General features: G+C 39.6%; 1 protein-coding gene across 6 annotated transcripts in view; it reads right to left on the bottom strand.

Annotated features, from left to right (window-relative positions):
* LOC120774869 (serine-rich adhesin for platelets-like) overlaps positions 1–18,961 on the bottom strand; it is a 37,075-nt gene that overhangs the window by 5,881 nt on the left and 12,233 nt on the right. For 5 of the 6 annotated variants that reach the window (XM_040104700.1, XM_040104702.1, XM_040104706.1 and 2 more), the window contains exons 2-8: positions 11,348–12,512; positions 10,174–10,509; positions 9,580–10,114; positions 9,340–9,517; positions 9,112–9,283; positions 2,201–2,632; positions 20–2,098 (exon numbers count right to left, since the gene is read on the bottom strand). In XM_040104700.1, coding sequence (XP_039960634.1) covers positions 20–2,098; positions 2,201–2,632; positions 9,112–9,283; positions 9,340–9,517; positions 9,580–10,114; positions 10,174–10,509; positions 11,348–12,512 — 4,897 coding nt within the window. The remainder of the gene's footprint in view (positions 1–19; positions 2,099–2,200; positions 2,633–9,111; positions 9,284–9,339; positions 9,518–9,579; positions 10,115–10,173; positions 10,510–11,347; positions 12,513–18,961) is intronic. The other variant, XM_040104701.1, reaches the window with a different exon arrangement.

Raw genomic sequence — 18,961 nt, 5'->3', positions numbered from 1 at the left:
CTTGTTTTTACTTTCTTACTGAGTATGTATTTTCCGAGTTTACTAGATGCATATCGTCATTGTCTCCACCACTTGTTGGTGTTCCCCACACTTCCTCGCCCGATGTGGCACCCGAGGTGCATTCGTCGACTTGTTCGTCTGTTTCGGAAGTAGTGGCAGCAGGTGAGGAAGTCGTTTGTTCTTGATTCCACCTTCCTAAATATTTATCGATAAATGCTCGTGATTCCTCGAAAAACGACATTTTGTTGCCGCCCACCAGTCCGCTTGCTCGACTTGTCCAGACACCACCCACTAGTACACATGAACCGCCAGCCACCACTTCGTTGCTGTATACGCTAGACTTGCTGGTTTCACACATATTGTCTACCGTATCGGCACGTGCTTTATCATCCAGATCATCATCATCTTCTTCAGTATCGCCAGGCACTTCGCTTTTATCATCATCATTTTCTAATTCGTCTAAGTCGCCGTCCATCCGATCATCTGAGGGCAGTTTCTCCAGGCTGGACATAGTGCCGTAGCGCCGTAGGGCATTATTCATCGGACGATAGGGCGGTTCTTCGTCTAGGGGCGATTCATCGCAAGAGTCCTCTGGAATATTTTCAATAACCGCCTGGCCGGGTGTGTTGTTCAGCTGCAGCTGAGTTGTTGTGCTAGTTGTTAAATTTGTTCCGCTATTATCCCAAACATTCGTCGAGGTCATTGTAAGCAACGCCTCAGGCGTGGGTGGTACAACAGCGATAGTGGGCACGAAGTTGCTGGTGGGCATGGAGGCGGACGGGCGTGCTGGTGCTGATGTAGACGTTGGTGTTGGCAGCGGAGTAGTGGGTGTGAGTTTTATATCAAATTGTCTCGCCGATAAACCGTTAAATGGGAATGATGAGTGCTCATTCTTTGCTGTAACCAATGATTGGTCACCGCAAATGCACTTGCAGACCTTGTGCGTCTTTTCAGTTATTATGCTATTCGCAGACCCCTGCAACTGCAGTTGACGTGGCATTTGAGGTGACTGCTTTGGTGAATCGATCAGTTTGCAAGTCTGCTGTTCCACCTCATCGGGACTGAGTGTGGTATTTTGAAAATCAGCGGGTGTGCATTGACAATTGCATGCTATGAACCGAGCCGCTGAGGCCGGTGCGCCAGGTGACTTAGGAGATTTTAATATGACAGGCATGTGTGGAGACTTTGGGCTTTTCGTTGTAGTGCGACTCGTATCCACAAAATGCGCGCTTTCCTGCTCCTGCATTCGATCCTGCTCTTGTGTACGGATTATTTGCGCTGTTTCTGTAATGGTAACAATGGTTTTCACCTGTTTGTCGGCGGCTTCCTTTGCTGTTTCCTTCGTAGCAGTTTGTAATGTAACTCGGTATGTTCTTGGCTGTGGTTGTGGTTTTTTGTCGCCAGCTGCTTTCTTTTCATTGTCTCTATCACCGCTAGATGAGCTCGATAAACAATATCCATTCATAAATACCGTCTGTTGAATATGTTGTGGGTCCTGTATTCGAGGCATAGGCTGTGGTCCAGGCTTGACATCCAAACCTTTAGCCTCACGTCGTTCGTCTAGAATTCGTAATTTACTGAAGCTGTCGGTGAGTCGGCGTTGTATTTCATCGACACCGGCGACTCCGCTGCTGCTACTGGGTATTCCACCGATGCTGTCGTCCGTAGCCTCTGATTGCGAAAGATCGTCAGTTATTAATTGAGCCACATCACTTTCGGTATCACCGGTCTCCCGTTTACTACTGCTAGCCACTACCTTGGATGAGTGTTCGCTGGGCTGATCGCCCGTGATAGTACTCGATGATATGCTAGTGGAGCTGCCAGCCTGACTAGCATTCCCATTGAGTCTGCAGCAGCGATTGGGTGACGACTGGCTATGTTGAACCTTCAGTGACGTACACACCAGTCCGCTGCCACTACCACCACCTACACTACCTTCGGCGATCATTGCGCCAATGGCCGAGCGTTGCGCGTGTAAGGCGGACATAGCGGGTGACATTGACTGTTGAAGACCCAAAGCGGCTTGTTGGCAATTCTTATGACAATGACGGCAGACTGCTAGCTTATCAAGCACAATGGGACTAGAGCGTACGGTGATCTGGCAATGAGTTGAGGTAATATGCATGAAAAATGAAAGCATCAATGATGTGCACACCTAAGCAAGAACTTGATGAACTAGCAAAAGTCAAACGAGACTTACCTGACTACCAGAAGTGGTGCTGTGAGATTGACTCAACTGACTCACGTTCTCTGAGTAGGCATCACTCATGCTAAGCTCTTCCACGCCACTTAAACGTTTGCCGCCGAAATTCGGCCGGGCCTTCATACTACCATTTTCCTTGGCCAAATTTAGTTCTTTGGTGCGCTTCTCAAGCTGCTGCCTTGTCCAAAAGGTTATACGCTCATCTTGATCATTCTCCGGATAGAGTAAGTGCTCCTCTTCATGACTGATGTTCTCGCGTGAACGCTGCGCTGCCAGTCGCGCTTGCTCCTGTTGTTTGTCCAGCTGACCTTTCATCCAGTTGGCAAGATGAAGAGCATTCGACTTGGAAGTGCCAGTCTTGTTTAGGATGCGACACTTTTCATCGATTAACATTTCTATTTGCTCCGATGCGTTAGAATGACGTTTCTGCTGTGTGAAGAATACAAATACATACACACATGGAGGCATAGTAATTGAGAAGTGAAATGTAGAGGGGCAGTGGGGAATTAAGGAGTTAATTTACTCGATGCCCAATAGATTGCTACACTTTCGCCTCGAACCACTGAGCGACTCTACTTGCGCTCATATTCAAAAGACTTAAGAAACAAACTCGATTTCATTGAGATTAATATTTTTGTTATAAAATGGAAAATTGTGATGGTCTCATTTAACTTTCGTGCAAAATAACTACTTTACAAAGAAAACGTTAAAAAAACTCAAATTGTTTCTACTGAACTGTAGGTGAAAATTATTGCATTTGAAATTAATAAAAAAAATTTGAGCAAACTAATTAAGCTCTAAATATTTACAAATATAGGACAAATGTGTCACATTCTCGACTGGATAATCTTTGATTAAAAACGCTTGTAACAAATAATGTTTAGGAGTTAGAAGAGTTTCGATAGATCTGCCTTGTGCTCATAGCAATATTGTTCAATATCGATTCAAGCAGCGGCGCACGAAATCAAAAAAGGAACGAGAAAGGTATTTCTGCGCAAGAAATGCTTTGTTTTTGTAATAATTTTTTGAAATGGAGTCCATCACAACTTTCAATTTTATATAGATAATTTTTTGGCTTCTTGATGTTTGCAGTGCCTGATTCATTAATTTATTTTATGTAGAAAGGTTTAGTTTTAATTTAAAAAAATATGTTTAATGAAAATATTGTTAAGGAAGTGGAAATACTGCCGAATTCTCAGTTTTGAAATAGTCAATTAGTTTATTTTGCTTTGGGAAGTTGCACCAAGGTGGAGGCTTGTTAGGAAGTATAAATTGTAAATTAAAATGAAAACGTAAACGAAGAGGCATGTAAAGTGTAACAGCAGCGAAAACTAAAGCACAACACTCAAAACGTCGAAATAAATTCACAAGCGTTTTTATTCAAAGAATCATATTTTGTTTTATTTATTCTCATTCATAAATTTCTTCAATTTCAATTGCAATATTTTTTTTTGCTTTTTTAGTAACTCTATATGTTCAGCCCTTTCTTGCGCTGATAGAAGTTGTAATGCATTACTGTAAATGAAAATCACTTACTCACTTACTAATGACTATTAATACACTTTGAACGAAGAGATGTATCTATAAATATTTATATAATCAATTAAGCTACATTGTTTAAACTACATGAGTGTCTGATGATAATATTTTACAAGTATTTCTATGTAATTATATGCTTGTGGTGTACTATGTACTTTGGTATGTCTTCGTATGCTATGTAATCGTATTGCTTACTAATGAAATTTATAGCGATTTTTAATTTTTATATTATTATTTGAAACTTGCCAAGCGACTAGAGTGTAGCGAGTTTTTAATTCTCAAAAGTCGATGTATGTAATTATTTAAATAACTGTAAAATAATTTCGTTTCGTTAAGGATTGATTGTAAAAAGCACATATATTTACTTTTCCACTTAGGCTTACATACACTCCAAGTATGTATGTATATAATTTTGTAACTCTTTATTAGTTTGCAGTTTCTTGTGTTTTTTTTGCTTTTTTTTGTTTGGACAACGATTTTATATTAATTATGTTTTGTAAATTTGTACTAACTATAAACAAATTTGAGCATTGTTATTAAAATGGAATAATTCTGATTGCAAAAGGAAGTATTTGGAAGCATTTTTGTGGTGGATATGAATTTGACTTACTTTCATAATTGCATTTTAATATTAGATTAAATGAGATTTACTTACAACCAATAATAGTTTAGAGAAAAATCTACGAGTTTATGGAGTTTTCAACGTGTGTTGAGGGGGGGGGCGCTAACTCATCTAGCCAAATTGTGTTGGCTTTCCGATATAACTTCTCTGAAAGCTTTTGCGTAAAAATAGTTAATGATTGTTAAGTAAAATTTTTGACTTTTAAATAACACAATCGCCAATTTAAATAGTAAAATGAAATAGCATTTCAATATCTAAGAGTTTTGAAGCTACAATAAGAATTATAGCGTCTTACCAGCGAGGCTTTGATTCTACTTTTGTGCTAATAACTAAATTGTTGATCAACTAAACTGAACTCAATGTTTTTTACTAAGCTAATCTGACTCGTGTGGTCTTCTAGTCTAGAAATTTGAAAAAACCTAAATTTTTGTTTCATAATTCTTTAGTTTAGGTATTCGAAAATATCTTCCTAAAAGGATTTTTCGAAATTCAAATTATTTCCGAAGGTTTTGGCGTTTTAGTGTCGTAGCAACTAGACCGTTAACGTTTGTTAACGTAAAACTTTGAACGCGTTTTTCTCGAAACGCCTTTTTTTGAGGTTGTTTACTTGATATTCCGAATTGTACTTAACCGATTCCTTTGAAATTTGATACACATCTTTATTATACATCTTCTTTTCGCTTCTGCCTCCGCTTTTGGAAAATTTTAATTTCAAGTATTTTTAAAAAGTTCGAAAGGATCAAGAAAAGGCGTAAAAACCTTTTTTTTATAAGTTGACACCATTTTATGATTTTTTTCTTAGTCAAAGATCAATCCGATGGCAACTTATTTGCTAGTGACGAATTTTTGGGTTTAGTCCAACAGTTGAAATCATGTCGCTCCACTTCACCAGCCGGTAATAGTAAAAATATTCTTAATTTTTATACTCTCGCAACAAAGTTGCTAAAGAGAGTATTATAGTTTTGTTCACATAGCGGTTGTTTGTAAGTCCTTAAACTAAAAGAGTCAGATATAGGGTTATATATACCAAATTGATCAGGGTGACGAGTAGAGTTGAAATCCGGATTTCTGTCTGTCCGTTCGTCCGTCTGTCCCTCCCTCTGTCCGTCCGTCTGTCCGTCCGTCCGTGCAAGCTGTAACTTGAGTAAAAACTGACATATCATGATGAAACTTGGTACACGTATTTCTTGGCTCCATAAGAAGGTTAAGTTCGAAGATGGGCAAAATCGGCCCACTGCCACGCCCACCAAATGGCGAAAACCGAAAACCTATAAAGTGTCATAACTAAGCCATAAATAAAGACATTAAAGTGAAATTTGGCACAAAGGATCGCATTAGGAAGGGGCATATTTGGACGAAATTTTTTTGGAAAAGTGGCCGTGGCCCCGCCCCCTACTAAGTTTGTTGTACATATCTCAGAAACTGCTATAGCTATGTCAACCAAACTCTATAGAGTCGTTTCCTTCAGGCATTTCCATATACAGTTCAAAAATGGAAGAAATCAGATAATAACCACGCCCACCTCCCATACAAAGGTTATGTTGAAAATCACTAAAAGTGCGTTAAAAAAACGTCAGAAACATTAAATTTTACGGAAGAAATGGCAGAAGGAAGCTGCACCCAGGCTTTCTTTTTAAATTGAAAATGGGCGTGGCGTCGCCCACTTATGGACCAAAAACCATATCTCAGGAACTGCTAATCTGATTAATTTTACAGCAAAATAAAAAAATATGTAAATGGCGGATAATGAAATCTTGATTATCACTTTATCATGCGAGAGTATAAAATGTTCGGTGACACCCGAACTTAGCCCTTCCTTACTTGTTTTATCTTGGTTTGAAAATTGCCTCAAATTTAGGCGTCTAGACCAGAATATCCTTTTATACTCGTACAAATAATTTTTAAATTTAAATAAACAAAATAGAATAAAAAACGAATTTTGCAAATAAAGTTTAGAGCAGTGTTTACTAACTCCAACACTGGACTACTGGTAATCGGCTATGCTGTAAAAAAGGGATGCACTTATGCACTCAAGATCAAATTAAACCGGACCATGTAAACTGTGCGCGCAAACCGCATCGATAAAATAGATTTTTCTGGATTATTACACGTCAATTAGTGCGAGCTTTTGCCAGCTGTTTGTCGGGTAAAATTTGATCTTGAGAGCACTATATACATATATGTACATGAGTGTTTCGGCAGGAATATCTTTGTTGTAGTTAGCCATATTAGCTAGCTTTATAAAGTTTTTAATATTAACAACTTATTTGCTATTTAATTCGAATTTGATAGAACATAAAAATTCTACGATTTTAGTTTGAGCTACAAAAACCTTAATTAGTAGTAACAACCGTTATTATATCTGAACTACTTACTCACAAATACAAGGAATTAAATAAAATAGTCGACTACCATATCATCAATAACTTCTACCTCACCAGTGGTGATTTCTAATAATTAGTTCGCTCTTTGTGCGCGTCAATTCTTGAGCCATTAACAATTTTCCATTTTCCACTGTTCCATATATAAGTAGTGTGTTTTGGGTTAAACGTTATATAAGCAAAGTAATGAACATACTCTTCGGAACATGAATCTAAAACTCGTAACTAGTTATCATACCGCTTTCTTTGTGGCATGTTGCGTAAATCATTGTACAACGGTTAGTTTATTGTTTACACACATATCAACAACAACAAATAAATCAATACGTAATTAAGCTACTTTGTTGAAATCTACTTTAAACTTAATTACTCTATTTGCGTCTTCTAAGACTAAACAACCGTAATGATGAGTTGTAATTTTTTCAACTGAATTCGTGTATGTATGTCCTATCTAAGCGTATGGCACTTATTTATCCATTTTGTCTTTAATCAACCGGCTGAGCTTTGGTAACAAGCCGCTGGGCTTCGCTTACTTGAATAATTTTGGGGTAAGGGGTCGCGCACAGCACAACGCTACGCGCACGCGTTGACCACAACAACACATCTGTCAAAGTGTAGTTGGCCTGGGCTAAGGGCAAAACAACAAAAACAATATCAACTCTAATATCTAAATGTTTCTGGTTTTATTTTGCGGAAGCATCGAAGTCAATGTGGCTGAGGAGCGTGCAAGTGAGAGCAAGCAAACGACGGATTAGTGTTTGAGAGGGATCGGTGGTATACGGCAATACATGTATTTGCTATAGTATGAATTTGGGTGTGCGGAAGTAGTGAGGTTTCCATGGAATAAGCGGCTCCATTTAAGTTTTGTGAAATGGATAGTAAATGTTTTCAATGTCAATAATATATCTAGGAAATGAGCGTATAATTGAAAAGTTGTTTTATACATTGTCGCTAATGTCAGTCGGCATGTGTTTGCATTTGGCTCAAATTGTTACGTTGTATGGTCTTCAGTTAGTTAATACTTGGTATTCTATGTGACAATCAAAGTCATTCTCGTCTCTATTGTTCTCACCGTCCAGATCGTCGTCCTCATCGTAAATACCTGCACCTTCTAACCAAAAATCAAATCACAGATCCAATGAGTCTGGAGGCGTCGGTTTTGTCGGTAGTACTCCAAATGGATCGTCCACAACAACACTCACATCGATCTCATCATCTTCGTCCACCTCATGTTCATCTCCCATAAATATGCATTCTTCCACATCAGTATCGTAGGAAGGATCAATGTTCACTTCCTGAAGGTTCATATCCAACTCGAGTAGATCCCAAGATCCACCAAATTGCGCCAATGGTATGTCTTTGGCAACATGTGATTTTTTGCGCTCTTCTCCTTTATCTACTTTCCCATTAACATCAGTATCTGAGCAAGTGTTAATATCAACTTTGTTGGCTTTTTCGTGTTCTTGTGTTTTTATATTTTGAGTGGGAACAAAATCATTAGAGAATGCATCTGAATGGCATGGCTGCGAGGAAGGCGATATATTCGGTGTGGGTGTATCGGGAGTCGTCAGTGAGAGGTTCTGCGAGTCATTTGGTCGCGCCACATCGGTTTCGTCAATAAAGGAGCGTCCCACTGAGCTAAGCGAAAACTCTAGTAACTTAGGTGGTCTACTGGTGGTAGCAATTGCAGAGCTTGTCACAACGCTACGCACACTCCGAGCTGGCGTTGACATTGCCGCTTGAGTGGTGTGCAATGCACTATCGCTACGTCGAGGAGATCGTGCATTACTCTTGGCCGTCGTAGTTACACAATAGCGTCCTTGTCCGTCGATTAAAAGCAGTCGTTCACCTCCGTCAGCGCAACGTTGTTGCAAGAAAAATGTGTCGATGTCATGTTTTGTATCGGCAGCGGCGGGCTCACATGCTGCCTCTGGGATAGCGGTGAGACACTTGCAAGTGGGCAAATGCTCTCCGGAACATAACGTTTGTGTGTTCAGGCTGCTGCCACTTAAGCTGAGCCAAGTACTGGAGTTATTTGCGCTTGAGTTGTATGCACGAGCAGCTGCCAAAGGTCGCGCATCCAGCTGCTGGGCAACTAAATGGCGTCGCGTTAATGTTAATGAGCGCAGCGAAGGTGCACTGTCTGTGAGACCACTAAGCCCAGCAATACCACCACCGTGACCCCCAAGACAACCTGTGAGTGTGTGGCGCGCCGGCGATGCTGTTTGGGAGGAACAGGAAGCAGTTCGCGTGGTTTGGGTCATGCGTGTACTGCAGCGCGAAGCGACCAGTGTGCTGGCGAGACGTTGTAAGTTTTCATAGGAATCGCCGGTTGCCAAATGGCCACCCTGACGTAATAAACGCACCTGTTGCTGACTGTTTTTTGCGTTGATGCTGTCCATGGATGAGTGCTTGATCGAGCCAATGGATGCAGATGCAATTCCGATATCACTAAGTGGCACTAGAGTATTAAGCACATCGGGAGAATCTAGTGGACTTGAGAGCGGCGTCGATCCAAGGGCGGCATTTACCAAAAAACTGCAAATAATTATAATTAATGTAGAAATTTCAAACAACTTTGAAAAATAACCCACATTTGACGTTGTAAGAGGTTCTGCCAGACAGCTTTTAGCTCTAAAGAGGGCGCTCGCAGCAGAAGACTCTTTCGACGAGCACTTTTCTTGGGTGTGCGAGTAAGATCCGGTGCACAATAGCCGGTTGGGCTCTCGGCCAAACGCCCGTTCGGATCGACTGTAAGACGGAACTCTGTGGCTGCGGTACAAATGAAAATTTATTAATAATTGCTCTCGATTGGATGTTGAATTCAGACTAACTTTTTTTACGCATATGAAAACAGGAATCTACAATATTCGCAATTGGAATAGGCTCCTCGGTTATGAATAAGACGCGGTCTCGGCTGACCTTTGCAAACACGATGATATCACTAAAGAGCAAGGTCCAGTAGGGTTTCACGGAGCGGCCTTCCACGCGTGACAGGTCGCCACCAAATATCCATTGGCGTCCTTGTACGGCCAGCGTGAATGGTTTGCACTTAGTGAAGACCATGCGGGACTCGAGATCTTGCAACGTGAGCAAAGGCCGGCCTTCGCCAAGCGGCTCCATTAAGCCACTGCTCACAGTAATTTCGCGATACGCAGCCTGAAGCTCAGCGATTACAGTAGTGAAATTTTTATGTTCCTCGGTATCAACGTGACAGTTGGAAGCGAGCAGTTGCATTAGCTTCAATATTTCACGAAAATGCTGCAAGGGTCTATGAATAAACATCGTAAGATCTGGGCGTTTTCGCGGCACTTGTGGTTCTGTAATGAAGGCAACGAACTCCGAGCCCATTTGTCGCGACTTGTTCACCTGGGAAAATGTTAATATTATATTAAAATGTAAAGAAATTATGCGATAAGCAAACGTACTAGCACACAGTCAGCTCGCTTGATGCCATTGCAATACTTTTTATAGGCCGCACAAATAGCGGTGGTTTTGGAAAGATACACACGGGAGGCAAAGTTCATTTGTGGTTCCTGATCATCATTGCACAGTTGTTCCAGTATATCCTCGGAGATGCGCAACAGCTCATCAATGTTCTGAAAGAGTGTCCGATGATCATTTGGCGATATGAGATCTTTGCGGTCTTGCAACGGCTGAACGAAACGCTGCATGCCGAAGTGCAGCGCTGCGATAAAGTTCTGTTCGCGGCTGATCAGTTGCAACAGTAAACGGCGACGGTTATCTGTAATCGGCCCTATAGACTGTGACGGGAAAAAAGTTTATATATACAGCTTAGTCTTTTTAAAAACGAAATGATGCAAAGCTATGACTTCTACACCACGGAAATGTGCAAAGCTAAATCTGGGAAACTAAAAACATTTTTTCGAAAATAAACATATTTTAATGAATTTTTAATAAGCATTTATTGTCAACATAGCAGCATAAAATTTACAACGAATGGGATTAATAAACATAAACATAAACAAAAACGCAAAGTTAAGTTAATTCTAATAAAAATCAGCAATGCGTGCAAAAAAATGCGAAGTAACAGCACAGACTGATTAAAATTAACTTCAAATTGGGGTTACAAAAATCTAATTAAATATATGTATCCTATAAGATTTGGTGATTACCAATTGGTTGGTGCTAACGTATGGAGTAAAATAATGATTACAAATGAAAACTTAAAAAATTCAAATGGTACGTGATTTTGTGTTACGAGGTATACCGCTTAAAAACATTCACTTGGTTTTTTTTTGTCTCATTTGACTATAGAGTGCTCAAGTTTTAATATCTAAAAATATAACTTAAATGTAAATGGCTTAACTCTTCTAAAGCGCTGACATTTTCACTCGGTTGGGAGCGTCAGTTGAGGCAACTTTGTGCTTTTACACATATTTTCAAATTAAATATTATAAAAACAAAACATACAAATAAATAATCACTAATGAGTAAAATTATTAAGTGAAAACGGCAAAAACTTATTCGACCCCAAACTTAAACATATAAATTCGTTCACAATATTTTGGCACTAGTCTTTTTCTTAACCCTTCCAAAGCATGCCCGAAGACAGGCTTATACAATGACACCTTTTCCTACCTCCTTGCTGAACGTAACCTGCGGTAGGTGCAGTCGCCGCTTCGCCGCCTCAATGGACGAGGTAGTGCCGCCGGAACAGGCTGTGGACGGACGTACGTTCGTGACAGCAAATGTTGCTGATGGTCCTGCAGTTATTGTTGGTGCCGCAGTCGGCACGCCGACACGGCGTGATGAAAGCGTTGGACCACCAGTAACTGACTGCTGCTCATCGCTTGCGGTACTAGCTAAACGCGTATTTGGTGTGGCTTTTCCATTCATTACCGGTGCAGGTGGATGGCCGCGGCTGCTAACACTGAGCGCAGGTGGCATAGAGCCGAGTCCTACACCTCCGGCGGGTCCGGTTCGTCTAAAAACCTCTAGCGTCAGCGTAGAACCTTGTGAACGTATTAAGTTGAGCACATCCGCTTCTGGCATGGTTACTACATTTTGTTTGTCTACAAAGATCACATAGTCGCCCGGCTGTATGCCGGCCCGATCAGCTGAGAGCCCTGGTTCAATCTTTTCGACACGCGGCGGATGTGTCCACACAATGGAAAATCCGAAGCCACGCTCAGCGGTACGCGTCAGTTTTTTAGTCATAGTGAATGGTGTACGACCGACGGATTTACTAGTAGCGGACAGACGACGTCCGCCAGAAGCGGATGGTGTGGCACTGGTGGCATTTGTAGGCGCAGCTGTATCTGTGGGTGGGTCCAACTCGAGGAAACGTAAAAACAGATTCTCATCGGCATCACGCTGATGCAAAGCCTTCCGGCTCAGTGTCATTGGATGCTCGATATTGTTGCCAGCTGTCGCCTGAGCCATGCTGTCGATGCTCATGACATCCTCTTCGCTTTTCTGTCTTGTCAGCGTTGATGTCATTGTGCGTATACCGTTGGCGACACTTGTCTCTGGCACAGCTGTCTGGGGCTGCGAGTGGGGATTTAAGTGAATGAATTTATCGTTGCTATTAGGAATCTGGTTATTCCGTGACGTTGGGCTAGGGGTTTGATGAGCCTGGCTGTGGACCTGCGCTGGGTGTGCAACTCCGGCCGGATACTGCAATAATATTGGCGACTGTGGTCTATTCAGACATGCCTGCGATTGCAGTTTATAGAATCCATTAACAGGTTGCTGCAGCAATGTGTGTAGTGGAAATGACATGCATCCTAAAAACTCGCTGCGTCTGTAAAGAGTAGATGAGGGGTAATATTAGTATAAAAATTCATTTTGATTTTCAAAGGGAACATATCCATTTATGTATAAGAGATACACATAATGATAAAAGTAAATATTTTACTACTTAGCTGTGTGCAAAACGTTTACTTTACTTTATTAATATGATATTTTTTAATATTTTTCATTTCAGTACTTCAACCAAAAAGCAAGCAGCTAATCTGTCTCATCCGTCTTGTTGCTGTGAGGCGAGCGAACTGAAATTGCAACTGAATTCTTCCGCTTTATAGACAAGAATTTGTAATGCGAGACTTTATCTCGCCACCTAATCACTGCCAAGTGAAAAGACCATAAATTCAAGTCAGCTCCTTCATCCGATAACCTTCGCCGACACCCACAAACTATCCTATCAAGCAACAAAAAATGCCGGAATGCAGAAAGAAAAGAAAAAAATTGTTTTGCTCAAGAAACAGTAAACGAAAATTGCTGCCAAGAAACTATCAGCAACGTTAACAGTGACAGTGCAATTCCACACACAATGACGAAAATAAACCAAAAGCAACTACTACAACAGTTACAAGTGGCTGGGAGTAAGCAAGAACAATTTCCGCCATATTATGGTACATATGAACTAGTACAAGACCACTTGTCGACGTCAGAAGGGTGTGTGTGCGTGGGACTTCGTATGAGGCAATATTTTGCGTCAGCGATTGGCTGTTAAGTGTGTTGCAAAGTGGCTGACAGCATAACGTTCCATCAGCATCAACACCCCTTACTCTACAGCAACAACAAAAAATACGTATATTTCAATGCAAAATCCAAAAAGAGAAAAAATGCATGCAGCGCCGAGCAGTTTATGAAAACGGACAACCACCGAATTTATGACATGAGCAAAGTGACGAAAAAGTGAGTACAAAAGGTTTTACATATGTATGTACATATATATATTATAGAGCGTGTCGAATTTTTTCCATAAAATCGCCAAGACAAAAAATAGTAAGACTTTGATCATAATTTTAAAATTCTTAATGTAAACAATTATCACCGAAGCTTTTTCCAACATTCTGAATGTACGCCATCAGAAATTCGACTCCGCACGCAAAGTTTAATGGAACTTCTTTGTTGCATAATTTCACTCATCGTAAAAATCGCCTAATACACTTGATGTAAACAGTAATGATGTTTGGCGCAGATGCTACTGACAGTCGTACGAACCTAGAAAAAATATTTCGACGAATGGGTTTTCGCGTGAAATTTAAATTAAAAAGTCTTACTATTTTTTGCTCACAGTAGTATGCGAGAAATGTTCTACGAATCATTTTGAACAACTTTTACCTATTCAAGGGAATATCAAAATGCACCTACGTATTGAACTTCATTCGCAAATCTCAAAAACCGATAAACAAATTTTTATGATCCCTAAAAAACTTCCGTCCGTCCGTCTGTCTGTACATACGCATATTAGTTTTTGAGACATCGAACACATTGCACACGTCCTTTTCTCCAATAAAAAGCTGCTCATTTGTCGGAACCGATATCGGATAACTATAGCTTATAGCTTCCTCAATTTATAAGGCGAGCGGAAATAAGTTCTTGTAAAAGCGTTTTCATTTGTCGAGATATCTTCACGAAATTTGGCATGGGTTATTGTCTAAGGCCTTACGAACTGACTGGTTGAAATCCAGTACTTGTAAGGAATCCTTATTTTTGAAAGGTATAAGAGCTTCGGTGCAACCAAAGTGAACGTTTTTGATTTAGAGTTATTTAGCCGAATGTGTTTCACCTTAACATTGGCGAAGTTCGCGTTTAATTTAAACTAATTTTAATTGCATAGCATTGCTTACCGGCACAAGCGCCTACCCTCTATGTGTTTCCTAGTTTCCTCTCCAACTGGCGTATTATCCTCGTGTATTTATCGGAGAAAGTTTTAAGAGTTCCTACCGAAGTCTTTTTCAAAATTATGCATTTTCATTTGAAATTCTCGTTTTTAAGCCGATAACAACTCAGCAAAGATACTCTATCATTAATTGTACATTTTTATTTTTTTGTTGGTCTGTTTTCCTGATTTCAATACAATAAACTTTCCAACTTACAACAATTGGTCTCGAATTTGTGTCAACGGACTGTGTATTGGCTGCATTGTTCACGAACGAAATGTGTTTATAGCTAAACTAAATACGAAATTGAGAATTGCATGTAAAAGGCATGCTGCATTTTATGGTTCTGCCATCAAATTATAACAAAAAGTGTACAGAAACTGTTCGACATTCTCAACAACAAATGTAATGCAGTGACTCCTATATCATAAGCGGTCAGCTTCAAAATTTATGTGCGAGGGTGGTTCGTCATGCGCGGCGGTAATCGATTTTAATTTGGCGACAGCTTACTTCCACTGATTTGTCGATTTTTTCGCTTTCTTACAACTTTCCGCTATTGTTTTCTTACTTCATTTCAGCGCTTAACTTTGATCGATTTACTCTAGTTCAGGCCCCTTTGTCTTTAACCACGTCCATTTATTTGTGAATTGTTTTAGTTTGTGTGTCTGCGTTGCAAAAGCACAAAAGCAGGAATATTGAACTTTTATTGGAATCGAGAATGCAAATTGCACACGCAGAAATATGAAAACAAACAATCAGTCACATGGCAAGAAATATTTATGGAATTGAATTTATTAATTCTTCATCAGTAAGGAAAATTTGAATTTTTTTAAACTTTTTCGCATTAATTTTTCGAGTGTATTTTGCTTCAATATTTCCGGGTGCTACTTTTCTACTGCTCTCCTTAAACAACAAGCTATTCCTTAGTATACATAATTGCTATGCTCTTATTTTGTATGATTAGCTGATTGAGCTGTTTTTCTTCACCGCTTTGTGTCTAAAAGTAGTTAACGGAAAACTTAATTTTCTATTAATTCCATGTATTTAACTAGTAAGCAGTTCATCGTTTTTCATAAATGTATGAATGCAGCTCAGTTAACAGTTAACTAAAAGCTTCAAAATTCTTCTTTACGTGCTACCGGTCATCGGGTTTTATTTGACCCGACGCCCTTTAATGGGAAATTAATTGCAATTTGCCACAATTTACACATTTCCGTGTTTACAACGAGGTCATTCCGGGCGTACGAGTGATATAACCTGTGCACGCCTGAAAATATGCTCGATTGCTTTGTAGTATACATTCCTAGTTGTGTGTTATTGTGGTATGTATACAAAGGCTTACATGCTCCCGTTGTTGCCAATGCAAATCGCCACAAATATAAGTGTTGTCAGCAACCATGAACCAATCCTTTGCTTTGTAAGATGTGTGTAGTTGCAGTGAGCACCGGACGAGTCGACAAATTGACCGAGCAACCAATCAGACGCGGTTGAGCAATCAATCAAATCCTTAGCTAAGCCTTACATAGTGTCCTGACGTGTGCGTATTTTTTGTCCCCGCCAGTTGCAAATAGGCGCCAAGCGCACCAGTTCCCAAGTGCAGGCAGCGAAATGCGATACTTAAACCGATAACAAAACTACATAAATACATTGTTTGTGGCGGCAAGCACACAAGTGAAAAAGTGTGTCTGTACTACACGAAGCAAGCAAAAAACCGCAAAATTGTCAATCAATGGCAGCAGCCAGCAAAGTTTTCTCGCACGTCTGTCGGATTTTTTGTTGTACTGAAGTTCTGTTTATTCAACTTTTATTTCTAGTCGCCTGCAGACTAGAAACACAAAAACCTGTAAATCTATGTACTAAGTGAAAGTGAACGATGTAGTAGATAGGGCTGAGTTGGGGACATATTTAATTGTGATTGGCCAGCGTGTAGCGTTTGGAAATTCCCGGGAATATAGAGAACTTTTTTGACCTAGGCTTACCTACGTCGATTATATCCTAACGATAGCGAAATAAATTTAGTTAAAATTAAACAGGTGCGGGACATTAAATGAGCGCAGGAAATTAGGGCGTGAGAAGGTGTCAAACATTCCTGCATATACTCTGTTTTTGCACACGCAATAATTTCTCGACAACTTCACGCAATCGCTTCCGATTTTTTTCTCAAGATTTTTTGTTACAATAAATTAAATTGAAATAACCAAGTTGCTCAGCGACGGAATTCGCGTGTTCACACATCGACACATCGCTAATGCCACCGGGACACACGGCCATCAATTAAGTGTGGTATGCACGCAAGTTCACTTTCTTGTTTTGTGTTAAAATTTCAAACTTTTGTATACGTAAATTTAAGCCACCCAACTCTAAGCAGTAATCAAAATTTTAATTGCAATTTTTAGTATGAAGATCGAAGGTTTTATTTTAAAAATAAATAAATTTTCAACTAAACAAGCATAGATTGATAAAGCTTCCATTGTTACTGCTAAGGACCAGTTACTACTAAAGACCAGCCTAACATAACCTACTTCTATAAACTGTAGCAAATACATAAAGTAATTTATTTTAATTTTGCTCCTCGAATTCAAATATCAATTATTTCGTGAATATAACACATTAAAAGGTAGTTTATGGACCACACTTTCCCATTGATTATCTTCAAGTTAACCCCATTTTGAAACACTGGGCTCTTACTCGGCATTGCGCGTTGTGGTAAAACTACTCAAACGGTTCTTTCCGCCAGTCAAAAATACTAGTGGGATCATAATTCGCCAACTGTCCAATGAAATGGCGTAATTTCACTTTATTTTAATGTCAGGTTGTATTCCAGAAAGATAAAGTAACGAAAGTAACACGAAATTGTGCAAAAGTTAGGCGTTTCATGAAATAAAAAATATTTATGTTTGTCGTTTAGTGCGGTTGGTCCCATTGCGAGTGTTTATGTGTCAGGCTATGCCCATACAAGATGAGGCACACCTTTTATGTTCAACGTATAAACTGTAGGAAAATGACTAAGCACACTGCCGCACAAACTCTCAAAAATTTACAGTCGAAACCATAAGGACATTTGTATGTACAACATGTTTACGAGCTTACAAAAACTAAAGGTTGTTCGTAATTAAAGATAGTGAAGTTAAGAGGTCGCCCAAATGCCATTTTCCATAATACAACACTTGAAGGCAACTGCAAAGCTGAATTATATTGGGTAGTCGAAAAAGTCTTTTTGTATTTCTAATCAAACTTCAACTTATTTTTTTTTTATTTATAATGAACTTTAATGTCCTGATGGAAGAAGAAGCTCTTTCTGTTGATCAGTTCTGGCCATTTTTTTCGATTGCTTGCTTCAATTGTTGACAGTAAAATCGTTAATCGTTCGACCAGGCTGGAGCAGCTCATAGTGGATGATTCCTTTCCAATCCCACTAAACACTCAGCATAAGCTTTCGAGGCGTCAATCCTGGCTTTGCGACCATTTGTTGAGCTTCACCACGCTTGGACCATGATGTTTTTCGCATATTATTATCGTATTTGATCCACAGACGTCTCCTGTTACCATTCGCTTCAGAATTGGTTCCATTTCATTGTGACATTCTTCCCTTTTTTATACAAAAATTTCAAAATATAGCGAATTTCTTCATTACTTTCACTCATTTTTGAACAGCTGTATGAACTTCCCAGAATTTAATATGTTTTTTGATTAAATGAAGTTTAAAATTTCAGCTTTCCAACCCTATATGGTATGACACAATGCAACGACATCTATTGACAAAATACGAAAAGACTTTTTCGACTACCAATATTAAAGTATAATATTCGCAACTTAAGTAGACATTGTAGGGATGATGCGATGTCTATGCGATTGTGTCTTATGTAAAGACAATACTTGCCGCAAATATTGCTCTTCAGTGTAGTGATGCACTCAGAAAAATCAACGTCATTTTAATTTCTACTTTGTTGTTCGAAAGCTTTCAGCACCACATTGGAGTTTCATTTTTCAACAAAGTGTCTTCGACGAGTATAACTATGTTAAGATAATGATGGTTGTCGTAGCGTTAACGCCTCCTGTAGCTATCAACCACAACTAAATTGAAATCCCTTGGAATTTGCCAGGCGTCGCGTTTAATGAAGGTTGCACTGCAAACATTTTGCATTTAACCGTATTCAAAGTTCCACCCACGGACATTTCTGAACTTTTTAACTGTTAAATAATGACCGTCACTTCCGACTGCGCCTGTTTGCCCTCAAGCGCCGCTCTATTTATATTAAATTTTGTAATGCAACGTTTTAACTTGAGTGAATTGCGAAAGTTACTTTTAGCTTTCATTTTGCAACTTTCAAACCATAAAAGAATGTGGCCTTTAGGTTTTGCGTGTTTGCTAGAAGTTCAAAAATAGCCGCCGAATATGCGCTTCGACTGTGCAAGCAGAAAGAAGAAAGCAGCAAGAGAAACTTGTGTGTGCCATATCCGTTTTGACCAACACGAAATTCTTCGACACTGATGCAGTAAAAGAGAGGCACTGACACCAGCTTCGGTGGTTTACGGTGCCCATTGACGCGTATTCCAATGTTTCGTCATTGTTTTCCATATT

This window comes from Bactrocera tryoni, chromosome 4 (assembly GCF_016617805.1).
Source record: "Bactrocera tryoni isolate S06 chromosome 4, CSIRO_BtryS06_freeze2, whole genome shotgun sequence".
Lineage (NCBI taxonomy): Eukaryota > Metazoa > Arthropoda > Insecta > Diptera > Tephritidae > Bactrocera > Bactrocera tryoni.
Note: the sequence above shows the minus strand (reverse complement) of the source record. Positions and strands in the feature narration are given on the sequence as shown.